The 13,987-nt window shown below is 36.6% G+C and overlaps 2 protein-coding genes across 2 annotated transcripts; both read right to left on the bottom strand.

The window, feature by feature from the left end:
* Positions 1 to 306: 306 nt before the first annotated feature.
* Positions 307 to 825, bottom strand: LOC111691021 (dolichyl-diphosphooligosaccharide--protein glycosyltransferase subunit DAD1). The gene has a single exon (XM_023453642.2). It carries the CDS (start codon positions 666 to 668, stop codon positions 330 to 332), a length of 339 nt encoding a protein of 112 aa, XP_023309410.1. The 5' UTR covers positions 669 to 825; the 3' UTR covers positions 307 to 329.
* A 10,737-nt stretch (positions 826 to 11,562) lies between these two features.
* Positions 11,563 to 12,746, bottom strand: LOC124418548. Its single transcript, XM_046945188.1, has 3 exons — positions 12,593 to 12,746; positions 11,793 to 12,478; positions 11,563 to 11,733 (listed from the first exon to the last, which is right to left on the bottom strand). The coding sequence occupies exons 1-3, from the start codon at positions 12,732 to 12,734 to the stop codon at positions 11,725 to 11,727; spliced, it is 837 nt and encodes a 278-aa protein (XP_046801144.1). The 5' UTR covers positions 12,735 to 12,746; the 3' UTR covers positions 11,563 to 11,724.
* Between the last annotated feature and the right edge of the window lie 1,241 nt (positions 12,747 to 13,987).

Here is a 13,987-nt window from a genome sequence, read left to right as displayed (position 1 = left end):
GAAAAATTCGTATACTTTTGTGAGGCAATTTTATCGACTTAAAAAAAAAAAAAAAACTAATTTATGTAAATGTAAACTTTTCAAGTTTTAAAAAGCGTGATATGAAACCTAAGGACTGTCTAGACAATATAACAAACTAATTTATTTTTTTGCACACAAAATATATTATTAAATTTGGTTTCTTTTCATGGTTTACCTAAATTCGAATGAGACACTGTAGGTATCTAGGGCCCTAGCGTTACTTCAATAGAAAAACGCGTCCAAATCTCCTTAGTTTTAATTCTGCGGCATATAAAATATCAATGCTTTTATTTTTAAATGCTTTATTTTTATCCAATGAAGTTCATTACAACTAAATGTAAAATTACATGGGCAAAAATGAAGTCAGCAAATCCTCGTTCTGGTGAAATTCCTGCAAACACATTTTTGTTCTGTGGATTTGCTTGTAATCTTAAGCACACACCCAGTACAAAACAGCTCACGGTACTGATAAATCCAGAGAGAAAAGAATTGAAGGGAAATGTGCCAACCATACAACAATAAACGAATTGAATTATGCCGGTAAGCAATATATAAGCAAGATAAATATCAACTATTTTCAACTTCTTAGGCGTTTTGCTTATGTAGTCATTGTAAAATTTTTCCAAAACTGCTTTTATTTCCACCATTATTTATATTTTTTATATTACGAATGATTTTTAAGTTTTACAATTATACCACAAAGTATACCCTGTGATTATACTAACAAACACGTCAACTAAAATCACAGGGTATACAGAGACGTCACGAGCAAAAAGCTATTTCCCTCTCTTTCGCACAAAACGAATTCAATGATTTTTTTTAGCTGTATTATATATACCTCTTCTCACCAAACAATTTCAAATTCAAACAAAAGCTGATTTTAGACTTTTTCAAATGTCAAAAGTGACATCTCTGTATACTTAGTGCTAAAATAGCTGGTGAAAATAAGCATTAATAGACAACCACGGTATACTTAATAAGGTAACAGCACTTGAGAGTAAACTCACGATTGTCAATTTTTTTTTATTGGCAAAAGTGCGAGTTAAGCTTGTATACAATTCTATGTAAAAAAAATTGTAAACTATAACCAGCTGGGGTAGTGATGTCACCTTATATTCAGTACAGCCTGGTAACAACAATAAAAAGTCCAATGTCTATACTAGACGAATATTTATCACGGCAGAAAAATTGATAGATTTTTGTCTATGTTAATACATAGGCGTAACAAAATGATGATTTTATCATAACAACTCAGATATCATTTCATAATTTCACTAAAACGTATATTAAAAAATAAATGTCGAAAAAGTCGGAAAAAGTCGAAAACTCGAAAATAGTAGAAAAAAGTCAAAAATTTAAAAAAAGCGGTAAGTCGGAAAAAGTCGACTATTTATAAAATACTATATGTCAAAAATCTAAAAGTCGACTTATAACTAAATGAAAAAGTCGAAAAATCAACGCACATAAAGAAAACAACCCGACGAAAAATAAACTAACCGTAACAGACGCACATAAAGAAAACAACCCGACGAAAAATAAAACAAACCGTAACAGCTGTTTTATCAAAATAAACATTTTTTTTGGTGTGGTGAGTTATTTTTGTTTACAAATATGTGTGTCTGCACGTTGAAAAGACGCAATATCTTGTTTTCATTATTTACATTTTCAATATGAGTTTATGCACGTGGAAAAAATTCAAAAAAATTGATTTTCATGATTTACATTAAAAAAAAAAAAAATATTTTGATCAATTAAAATATGCATATAAATGTGGAAAGGAACAAATCTGATAAAAATAAATATATTTGGGATTATATCATTACAGAATGCCTTTTAATAAAAAACATTCAAAAAATGTTACTATAGCCGTATATATAAAATGATATAAAACTGCTGTCGGACGATCTTGTGCACGATAAAAACCTATATAGAACTTTAAGTTGGAAGTGTAGAAATCGGATGGCATACATTTTTTTCCGGATTTCATCGTTCTAGGGTGTGTACTACAACAACAAACTTTTTTTTACAAAAAAAGTTACTATAGCCGTATATATAAAATGATATATAACTGCTATCGGACGATCTTGTGCACGATAAAAACCTATATAGAACTTTAAGTTGGAAGTGTAGAAACCGGATGGCATACATTTTTTCCGGATTTCATCGTTCTAGGGTGTGTACTACAACAACAAACTTTTTTTTTACAAAAAATGTTACTATGGCCGTATATATAAAATGATATATAACTGCTATCGGACGATCTTGTGCACGATAAAAACCTATATAGAACTTTAAGTTGGAAGTGTAGAAATGGGATGGCATACATTTTTTTCCGGATTTCATCGTTCTAGGGTGTGTACTACAACAACAAACTTTTTTTTTACAAAAAATGTTACTATAGCCGTATATATAAAATGATATATAACTGCTATCGGACGATCTTGTGCACGATAAAAACCTATATAGAACTTTAAGTTGGAAGTGTAGAAATCGGATGATATACATTTTTTCCGGATTTCATCGTTCTAGGGTGTGTACTACAACAACAAACTTTTTTTTTAAAAAAAATGTTACTATAGCCGTATATATAAAATGATATATAACTGCTATCGGACGATCTTGTGCACGATAAAAACCTATATAGAACTTTAAGTTGGAAGTGTAGAAATCGGATATGGCATACATTTTTTTCCGGATTTCATCGTTCTAGGGTGTGTACTACAACAACAAACTTTTTTTTTTACAAAAAATGTTACTATGCCGTATATATAAAATGATATATAACTGCTATCGGACGATCTTGTGCACGATAAAAAACCTATATAGAACCTAAAAAAAACTTTTTTTTAAGTGGAAGTGTAAAATCGGATGGCATTAATATTTTCGTCCGATAGCAGTTATATATCATTTTATAAAACCGGTATAGTACATTTTTTGTAAAAAAAAGTTTGTTGTTGTAGTACACACCCTAGAACGATGAAATCCGGAAAAAAAATGTGTATATCATCCGATTTCTACACTTCAACTTAAAGTTCTATATAGGTTTTTATCGTGCACAAGATCGTCCGATAGCAGTTATATATCATTTTATATATACGGCCATAGTTACATTTTTTGTAAAAAAAAAGTTTGTTGTTGTAGTACACACCCTAGAACGATGAAATCCGGAAAAAAAATGTATGCCATCCGATTTCTACACTTCCAACTTAAAGTTCTATATAGGTTTTTATCGTGCACAAGATCGTCCGATAGCAGTTATATATCATTTTATATATACGGCTATAGTAACTTTTTTGTAAAAAAAAAGTTTGTTGTTGTAGTACACACCCTAGAACGATGAAATCCGGAAAAAAATGTATGCCATCCGATTTCTACACTTCCAACTTAAAGTTCTATATAGGTTTTTATCGTGCACAAGATCGTCCGATAGCAGTTATATATCATTTTATATACACGGCCATAATAACAATTTTTGTAAAAAAAAGTTTGTTGTTGTAGTACACACCCTAGAACGATGAAATCCGGAAAAAAATGTATGCCATCCCATTTCTACACTTCTATATAGATTTTTATCGTGAACAAGATCGTCCGATAGCAGTTTTATATCATTTTATATACACGGTTATAGTAACATTTTTTGTAAAAAAAAAGTTTGTTGTTGTAGTTCACACCCTAGAACGATGAAATCCGGAAAAAATGTATGCCATCCGATTTCTATACTTCCAACTTAAAGTTCTATATAGGTTTTTATCGTGCACAAGATCGTCCGACAGCAGTTTTATATCATTTTATATATACGGCTATAGTAACATTTTTTGTAAAAAAAAGTTTGTTGTTGTAGTACACACCCTAGAACGATGAAATCCGAAAAAAATTTATGCCATCCGATTTCTACATTTCCAACTTAAAGTTCTATATAGGTTTTTATCGTGCACAAGATCGTCCGATAGCGGTTATATATCATTTTATATTTACGCCCATAGTAACATTTTTTGTAAAAAAAAAGTTTGTTGTTGTAGTACACACCCTAGAACGATGAAATCCGGAAAAAAGTGTATGCCATCCCATTTCTACACTTCCAACTTAAAGTTATATATAGGTTTTTATCGTGCACAAGATCGTCCGATAGCAGTTATATAGCATTTTATATATACGCCCATAGTATTATTTTTTGTAAAAAGTTTGTTGTTGTAGTACACACCCTAGAACGATGAAATCCGGAAAAAAATGTATGTCATCCGATTTCTACACTTCCAACTTAAAGTTCTATATAGGTTTTTATCGTGCACAAGATCGTCCGATAGCAGTTATATATCATTTTATATATACGGCCATAGTAACATTTTTTGTAAAAAAAAGTTTGTTGTTGTAGTACACTCCCTAGAACGATGAAATCCGAAAAAAATGTATGCCATCCCATTTCTACACTTTCAACTTAAAGTTCTATATAGGTTTTTATCGTGCACAAGATCGTCCGATAGCAGTTATATATCATTTTATATATACGCCCATAGTAACTTAAAAAAAAGTTTGTTGTTGTAGCACACACCCTAGAACGATGAAATCCGGAAAAAGTGTATGCCATCCCATTTCTACACTTCCAACTTAAAGTTCTATATAGGTTTTTATCGTGCACAAGATCGTCCGATAGCAGTTATATATCATTTTATATATACGGCCATAGTAAAATTTTTTTTAAAAGAAATGTTTGTTGTTGTAGTACACACCCTAGAACGATGAAATCCGGAAAAAATGCATGCCATTCCATTTCTACATTTCCAACTTAAAGTTCTATATAGGTTTTTATCGTGCACAAGATCGTCCGATAGCAGTTATATATCATTTTATATATACGACCATAGTAACATTTTTTGTAAAAAAAAGTTTGCTGTTGTAGTACACACTCTAGAACGATGAAATCCGGAAAAAATTTATGCCATCCGATTTCTACACTTCCAACTTAAAGTTCTATATAAGTTTTTATCGTTCACAAGATCGTCCGATAGCAGTTACATATATATCATTTTACTTATACGGCCATAGTAACATTTTTTGTGAAAAAAAAGTTTGTTGTTGTAGTACACACCCTAGAACGATGAAATCCGGAAAAAATGTATGTCATCCCATTTCTACACTTCCAACTTAAAGTTCTATATAGGTTTTTATCGTGCACAAGATCGTCCGATAGCAGTTTTATATCATTTTATATATACGGCTATAGTAACATTTTTTGTAAAAAAAAGTTTGTTGTTGTAGTACACACCATAGAACGATGAAATCCGGAAAAAATGTATGCCATCCGATTTCTATACTTCCAACTTAAAGTTCTATATAGGTTTTTATCGTGCACAAGATCGTCCGACAGCAGTTTTATATCATTTTATATATACGGCTATAGTAACATTTTTTGTAAAAAAAAGTTTGTTGTTGTAGTACACACCCTAGAACGATGAAATCCGGAAAAAAATGTATGCCATCCGATTTCTACACTTCCAACTTAAAGTTCTATATAGGTTTTTATCGTGCACAAGATCGTCCGATAGCAGTTATATATCATTTTATATATACGGCTATAGTAACATTTTTTGTAAAAAAAAAGTTTGTTGTTGTAGTACACACCCTAGAACGATGAAATCCGGAAAAAAATGTATGTCATCCGATTTCTACACTTCTGACTTAAAGTTCTATATAGGTTTTTATCGTGCACAAGATCGTCCGATAGCAGTTATATATCATTTTATATATACGGCCATAGTTACATTTTTTTGTAAAAAAAAAGTTTGTTGTTGTAGTACACACCCTAGAACGATGAAATCCGGAAAAAAATGTATGTCATCCCATTTCTACACTTCCAACTTAAAGTTCTATATAGGTTTTTATCGTGCACAAGATCGTCCGATAGCAGTTATATATCATTTTATATATACGGCTATAGGAACTTTTTTGTAAAAAAAAAGTTTGTTGTTGTAGTACACACCCTAGAACGATGAAATCCGGAAAAAAATGTATGCCATCCGGTTTCTACACTTCCAACTTAAAGTTCTATATAGGTTTTTATCGTGCACAAGATCGTCCGATAGCAGTTATATATCATTTTATATATACGGCTATAGTAACTTTTTTGTAAAAAAAAAGTTTGTTGTTGTAGTACACACCCTAGAACGATGAAATCCGGAAAAAAATGTATGCCATCCGATTTCTACACTTCCAACTTAAAGTTCTATATAGGTTTTTATCGTGCACAAGATCGTCCGATAGCACTTATATATCATTTTATATATATGACCATAGTAACATTTTTTGAATGTTTTTTATTAAAAGGCATTCTGTAACGATATAATCCCAATTATATTTATATTTTATCAGATTTGTTCCTTTCCACATTTATACACATATTTTATTTGATCAAAAATATTTTTTTTAATGTAAATCATGAAAATCAATTTTTTTGAATTTTTTCCACGTGCATAAACACATATTGAAAATGTAAATAATGAAAACGAGTTTTTGCGTCTTTTTCACGTGAAGAAGCACATATTTGTAAACAAAAAAAAAAAAACTCACCACACCAAAAAAATGTTTATTTTGATAAAACAGCTGTTACGGTTTGTTTTTCGTCGGGTTGTTTTCTTTATGTCGATGAAAAATCAACTTTGCATAAAATGTAAAAAGTCGACTTTTAACTAAATGCAAAAAGTCGACTTTGCGAATTTTATTTTTTTTTTGCTGTATACCCTGTGATATCAGTTGTAATTCAGGTCTGAGTTGGGGAACAACTCTCGCGTCATCGTTTTTATTTCTTAAGGACGGTCAGGCTTGTGCTTGTTGCTGGGCTTTCGACAGAATTACTTCTCACCCCGCACTAACCCCGTGTCTATATTAGACAAATATTAATTATGCTAAACGTCAAATTGTTATCATGATAACAAATGAGCAAGTACAGACGGCATTTATTAGCGTTATGACCTCGTTATAACAGTGTTGTCTAAACAATTGTTTAGACAACGTTGTCTTGATAATAAACGTCATTTTACCGTAAAATTTGTGTATAATTTTGTTTTTGTGCTATTAAAATTCATTTTAAACATAAGTTTTAGTGAAATTAGTGTTTATTTACAAAATTTGCATTTAATTTTAATCGTTTTTATTAAATATAGCATTATTTCAATAAAATTATCTGTGGGTTGTCGTGATAAAATCGGCATTTTGTAACCCCTATGCATGCCAATAAACAAAAAACTGACAATTTTTCAGTCGACGTTTTGTCAAGTATCGTAAGAAATATTTGTCTAATATAGACATGGGGTAATTTAATGCACTACTTCGTATAACTGTTTTGAATAATGCGTAGTCTTCATTAAACGCGTGCTTTCGTTTTACCTCATAGTGAGGTTATGTTTTTAAAATACTCACGATATAACCTGGTGGAGACAATTTAAACTCAAATATACACTGGTGGAGACCATTTAAACTCTAAAACTTTTTCTGGTGGAGGCCATTATTACTTTTGATGAAATTAAGTCCGGATGCTCCAACTTCCTATATGAAGGTATAGGTCGTTTGGTGGGGTTTTCTCTGAACAAACGTGAGATAACCTGGCAATATGAGTGCTTAATGCACCGCTAACCTAATTAAAACAAACAAAAAAAAAAATAAATAAATAAATTATATCTTTACTCCAGAGGTAGTTATTTGCTAAGAAGCACAAAGTACAAAGCACAAGTATACCCTGTGCCAAGAAGACTAAAACGTGCGACACCACTCCTACATCATTATTTACAAAGGTAGCAAAAACGGTAATTTTAATATAACGGTAAATGTTCAGATGCCGGTACTTTATTAATATACTTTGGATACGTCCACAATGCTGGAGTACTCCACAATCCAGCAAATTATATTTCTATCATTTTCTTATACATAAAATTAGAAATTTGTATATCTCTTTTTAAAACACGCCAGATTATTTTTACTTTGAAATTAACATAAGAGTGTTATGCCTACGATATAATTAAAATTACATAATTGTTTAATTCACAATCAAGTTGTATATTGTACCTATTAAGGTGTAGTAACAGTGATTGTGAACAGATCTTTGCAGTATGTTATAAGTTTATGTTCTTAATAAAAAAAAACAATCAAAACAAATACACATAGTTTAGTTTAAAAGGGTTGTATATCAATGTATACATCCACTCGGAGACCCAATAGTCCATTGTGAATCCCTTTAATAAAAGACAGGGAGAAAACAGAAGAAAACAGAAAAAAGGAGAGATGAGAAGAGTGAGATTTTCCCTTCAAAAAGAGAACAGAAAGGGAAATCCTTAATTGTCTATTAACTGAAAATCCAAAAAGTTCCCCTAATGAAGCCCATAATGGCGCCTACGTTACACCCTGCTACATCTCCTAGTTCATCGTGGAATCTTTTACCTAGCCACTTCAGTCTCAGACTCTGTAATCTGGGACAGTGGCATAAAATATGCTCTACTGTCTCCAGTTCCTCTTCGTCCTCACACAACCTGCAAAAATCCTGTGTGTTACCGACCCCATTACCCCTAAAGGCTCCAATTGAGCAGTGTCCGGTTATTACCCCTACTAAAATCCTTGTACTCTTCCTGTCCAATCCTAATAGCATTCTGGTTGCTTTTGGATTTAACTTCGGCCATAGTGTCCTAGAAACCCTACAATCCAGTCTACTGTACCAGGATTGGTTGGTGGTTTTTTTGAAGTATTCGGAAATTAGTCTATAGTAATGGCAAATGGGGGGTTTTACCGAGTTGACCCTTCTATCGAGCTCCAGATCCGTGTCCTGTCGGGCCAATTCATCTGCAATCTCATTGCCCTGTATGTCACAGTGTCCCGGTACCCAACACAGCCTGAGTGTGTATAACCTGACTAACCCTTCCAGGTCCTTTTTGCAGCTATTTACCAAGCTAGAATGCAACGTTTTACACTGCAAAGCTTTAAGAGCTGCCTGACTATCAACGTAAATCGTCACTTCCGACCCCCTAGTAATGTGTGTCTTAATAATTTCCACGGATTTCCATATAGCCAGGATTTCCGCTTGAAAAACGCTACATTCATCCGGAAGTCTGTAGGACACTCTTATATTGTTGTCTCCCAAATAAACCCCGGCACCTGTGCCAGAGTCCATCTTAGATCCGTCAGTAAAAACTGCACACCCCTCAAACAGTACTTCGGATCCTTCCCACTCATCCCTACTAGGAATCACTATTGAAGGTGTTACTCCGAAGTCCAGGGTCGTAACCAAATGATCAGAAATACCCTCCGTACTTCCCTCAATTCCTGTTAGACCTGCCTCGTACAGTATTCTAGTGTGGCCTACCCGCTTTGGTCTTACTAGAGCTGATTCAAACAGTCTGAATAAGTTCCTAGCTGCTACACTCTCAATATATTTCTTAATTGGGAGCAGATTCAGAATAATATCCAATGCTGCTTGCGGTGTACTGCCCCTGGCACCTGTTATGCCGATAGAAGCACACCTTTGAGCCTTACTGAGTATTAATCTGTAGCTGCATTTCCTCATTCCTACCCACCACACAGTACAACCATAGGTAATGATGGGCCTTACTACCGACGTGTAAATCCAATTTACCATGTCCGGTCGCAAACCCCAATTCTTACCAATGGAGTTTCTGCACGTGTAATAGACATTGAGCCCCTTTTTAAGCCGTTCCTGTATATTCTTCTTCCAAGACAATTTTTGGTCGAGGAAGGTGACTAGATACTTGGCTCCCTCTGATAATTTCAGTTCAATGCTGTCTAATCTCGGCAAGCTAAAACTCTCAACTTTATATTTCCTAGTGAAAAGTACTAGCTCCGTCTTAGATGGATTCACACCCAACCCATTCCTGTTTGCCCAGGTTGATAGATCACTTAGTGCTGACTGCATGACCTCACTTATCGTCGGGAGAAATTTACCTTTGACCAGTAGCACCACGTCATCCGCATAAGCGACTATCTTCCTACCTTTAGATTCAAAGATCCTTAGGATAGAGTTGACCGCCAGTAACCATAGTAGGGGAGATAACACTCCTCCTTGTGGTGTACCCCTGGTAACTCGTTTACGAATCCTATCATCCCCTAAGGTTGAGTTGATAATTCTGCTATCAAGCATCGATACTATCCAACTCACTAGGAAATCCTGAACTCCGAGTACGACTAACGACTCTCTGATGGCCTCTATTTTAATGTTGTTAAAGGCGCCCTCTATGTCTAGAAACGCGACTAGAGTATATTCCCTATGCTCTAGACCGTGCTCAATACAACCAACCACCTCATGTAACGCACTCTCAACCGACTTACCCTTTAGGTAGGCATGTTGAGCATTGCTAATAAGACGGGTATCTATATTGCTCCTGATATAAAGATCTATCAGTCGTTCTAAAGTCTTCAGTAAAAATATAAGCTGATAGGCCTGAAATCCTTAGGTTTCGAGTGGCATGCCCTACCGGCCTTAGGAATAAAGATTACCCTAACCTCTCTCCACCTTCTTGGAAGGTATCCCGTGAGGAGACACCTCTTGAAAATATCAGCTAGAAGTGCCAATGCGTCTTCAGGAATATTAGAGAGCATGGCCGGAAAAACACCATCCGGACCCGGTGATTTATATGGGTCAAAAGTGTTCACCGCCCAGCCCAGTTTGTCCCTAGTGACTATTTCATCAATATGACCAGATGAATAACTAGAAGCCCCAGGTCCTAGGACCCCCTGACTTGAGTCCCTATCATCTATATCAGCACAACCTGGGAAGTGAGTTTCCATAAGCAAAGAGAGTGTCTCTGAGCTGGACTCCGTCCACGAGTTGTCTTCACGCTGAATGTAACCTAAGGCCTTGGGGTCTTTGGCTAAAATTCTACGGAACCTAGACATCTCATTTACGTTGCCAACAGATTCACAGTAGTTCCTCCATGATATCTGTTTTGCTCTTTTGATCTCTCCCTTATACTTATTGAAACTCACTTTGTAGTTGTTCCAATCTTCTGGAAGTCTAGTAAGCTTTGCCTTATTAAACAACCTTCTAACCGTCGACCTTTGATCACGTAGTTCCCTGGTTCACCACTTAGGTTGCTTATGTCTACCCGGAAATCTCAACGGGCATTATAGCTCATAGCTCTCCGTTAACACACATTGGTAAATTTGTCTACAACCTTATCCAATTCGAGGGACCGCAGAATATTTATATCCATCTGCGAAAATCCTGACCGGACCCTGTTGTAGAATTTTATCCAGTCGGTTTTCCTACGATCCCTAAAGGGTTCCTGCTTGGATTTACTCAAATTCACTGTGAAGGTAATCCGGCTAAGGTCAGAGAACGAATAGTCGGTATGCACCCTCCAATCCCTAATGAGATCCTCATTTTGGTTAGTAAGGGTAATATCAATAACTGTTTCCGTATCTCTATTCCTAAACGTTGGCATATTGCCCCTATTACAGATAATAAGATTCCATGCAGTAATGAAATTAAACACTAACTCACCTCTTTTATTTATGTCAGCACTGCCCCATTGACTGTGATGTGCGTTTGCATCACAGCCTAGTAACAGGATAGCGCCCTTCCGCTTTGCATACGCCGTCAGCTCCATCACCTCTACTCCAGGCGGCTCTATAGCTTCATACGGCATATACACTGAGGCCACCGAGAGCAACCGCTCACCCTTGACCTCTCTGTTTATAACGGTTAGATCACCGCTCCTAAAAGAATGAGATATTAGAAAATTAAGTTCATTCTTTGCCAATATACAAGTTCTAACCTTATCCTCAGTGGACGGGACGAACAAAGTATATCCCGTGATCGCTAATCCACAAACCCTTAAAAATTCAAAGGAATTTTTATTGCCACAGTTGACAATCTTGATGCCCCTAGTCCAGTCTGCACCCTTGAAGGATACGTCATCTGGGCTACCACTGTATGCAGCGATTTCGTCCAGGAACCTGCCCTCGACCAGCTGCCAAAGCTCGGGACTGATCTTCCCATCCGGATCAGACCGATCTATAACAGCCGGTCGAAAGTTTCCATCCAGGCTCGTGGATTTCTTCATCTTCTTCGTTGATGAGGTCGGCTGATCATCCCCAGATCTAGCTCTTTTAATGGTCCCCTTTTGAGGCTCATTAGAGGTGCTAGCCGGGTTTCTACCAGCCGTACTCAGCGACGAAGATTTTCTGGGCCCCTTTAGCTTGGAGTTCTGGCCACCTCCAGACACGGTTCTCCTAATGGCCCCCTTTTGAGGACCCTTAGGAGAAGCAGCTGGAGGTTTCCCTTCCCTCTTCGCCCCTGGAACCACTTTGGGTGATGTTTTGCTGCCACCTGCAGCTCCCGCCGAGGCCCTGAGCGCTCCGGCAGCAACAACACCATCTACCTTTTTGTTTTCGTCACGACAAGCAGCCGATGTTGAAGGCCCCACACCCTTGTGAGTGCATACCTGGCCATCATCATTACCTGCTTGCCGTTCGGCAGCAACAACACCATCCTCCTTTTTGTTTTCGTCACGACAAGCAGCCGATGTTGAAGGCCCCACACCCTTGTGAGTGCATACCTGGCCATCATCATTACCTGCTTGCCGTTCCTTAGAAGGCCACCCCAAGACAACACTAACAGGACCATAGATTCTTTCAAATCTAGCTACGTCATGCTTGTGCTTCTTGACGAGGTACTTCTCCTTTGATGAGAACGACGCCGGATCTCTCTGCTCCATCTTAGCCAGAAAGGCCAGAGATTTCCGGGTGCCGTTCTTTGCCCTATCCTCTTTTGTTCGACCAGCATTAGCAAGATCTCGTGGAGGGGCTCTAGGCAACTCCTCCACGGCGGCTTGCCGAACGAGATTGGTGTTCTTTACGCCATGTGGACGACCTTCTTCTGAGATGCTACATTGGTCTTCCTTGGCCACGTCAGTAGGAGGGGATGATTCTGTCATCCGACCGTGAGCAGACACCACAGTGGTGTTATGTTCCCCGTCGGATGACAGATCCATCTCCCCGAACTTCTGTGTGGCGCCGGATTCTCCAAAGGAGTCCTTCGACAACTCTAGAAGGTCGTCCTCATTACAGTCCGTTAGAATCTGTTCTTCATGCTTCAAGATCCTAGCATGAATGTCAGTCAGTGTCAGTCCTCCGTCAAAAGATGGTTCTGTATCCCCACCATCCTCACTAGTCCGGTCCCTGAAAGCCGTAGTGTCTAGCTCTACTATCCTTTCGTCACATTGTACGTCTTTTCTGTCCGCTACTTCCTCTCCTTTTTTTTTGTTTAAATTTTTTGGCTCAATTTTGATCCCACGAATATGCTCGTTCGGACGGACCATCCACGCAGTGACGGCATACGTGGACTAGGCAACTATCTTACAACAGCGTTTTACCCTGACGCTGAGGGGAGCTGTTAACGACTAATTTATTTACGCACTAATTAGCCATTCAGGACCTCGGCACTGCTTCCAACCACCTTGACCTTAAAAGTGCTTATATAACGTAATACCCTAATAGTAAAGCTCTTATCAATCAAGAGCGAACCTGCAATGGGCAATCACGTATCATCTATGGCATGATAATAAAGCGACAAGCTATGTAAACCGCTTATTGCTACAGCCATAACATGACAGGATGAGTTATACACCCCTTTATAAGCCAAAACCCACCGCGAGTAGAGGTTTGAAGCCAATAAACTCAGAAGGCCCTGACAACACAGTGTACGTAAGCCCTCGCATCGCGACAAGATTGTTACCCAGGCGAAGGTAAATACACATAACATTGTCAAAAGAAAATTTAAAAATATTAAATTAATTAAACATGCGAAATAAACCAAATTAATTTCTTTGAATTTTCAATTCTTTTATTTTCTTTTTCCCACATTTTAAACTAATAAATAAATTGTTTTAATTAAAATTTAATTTTTTTTTTGTTTTTGTAAACACCTGTTTGTTTTTGATTTCAGTGATACCACTTTATCGCTTTTTAT

Source organism: Lucilia cuprina, chromosome 2, assembly GCF_022045245.1.
Source record: "Lucilia cuprina isolate Lc7/37 chromosome 2, ASM2204524v1, whole genome shotgun sequence".
NCBI classification, from domain to species: domain Eukaryota; kingdom Metazoa; phylum Arthropoda; class Insecta; order Diptera; family Calliphoridae; genus Lucilia; species Lucilia cuprina.
The sequence above is the reverse complement of the archived record's forward strand: the minus strand, read 5'-3'. Positions and strand labels throughout refer to the sequence as shown.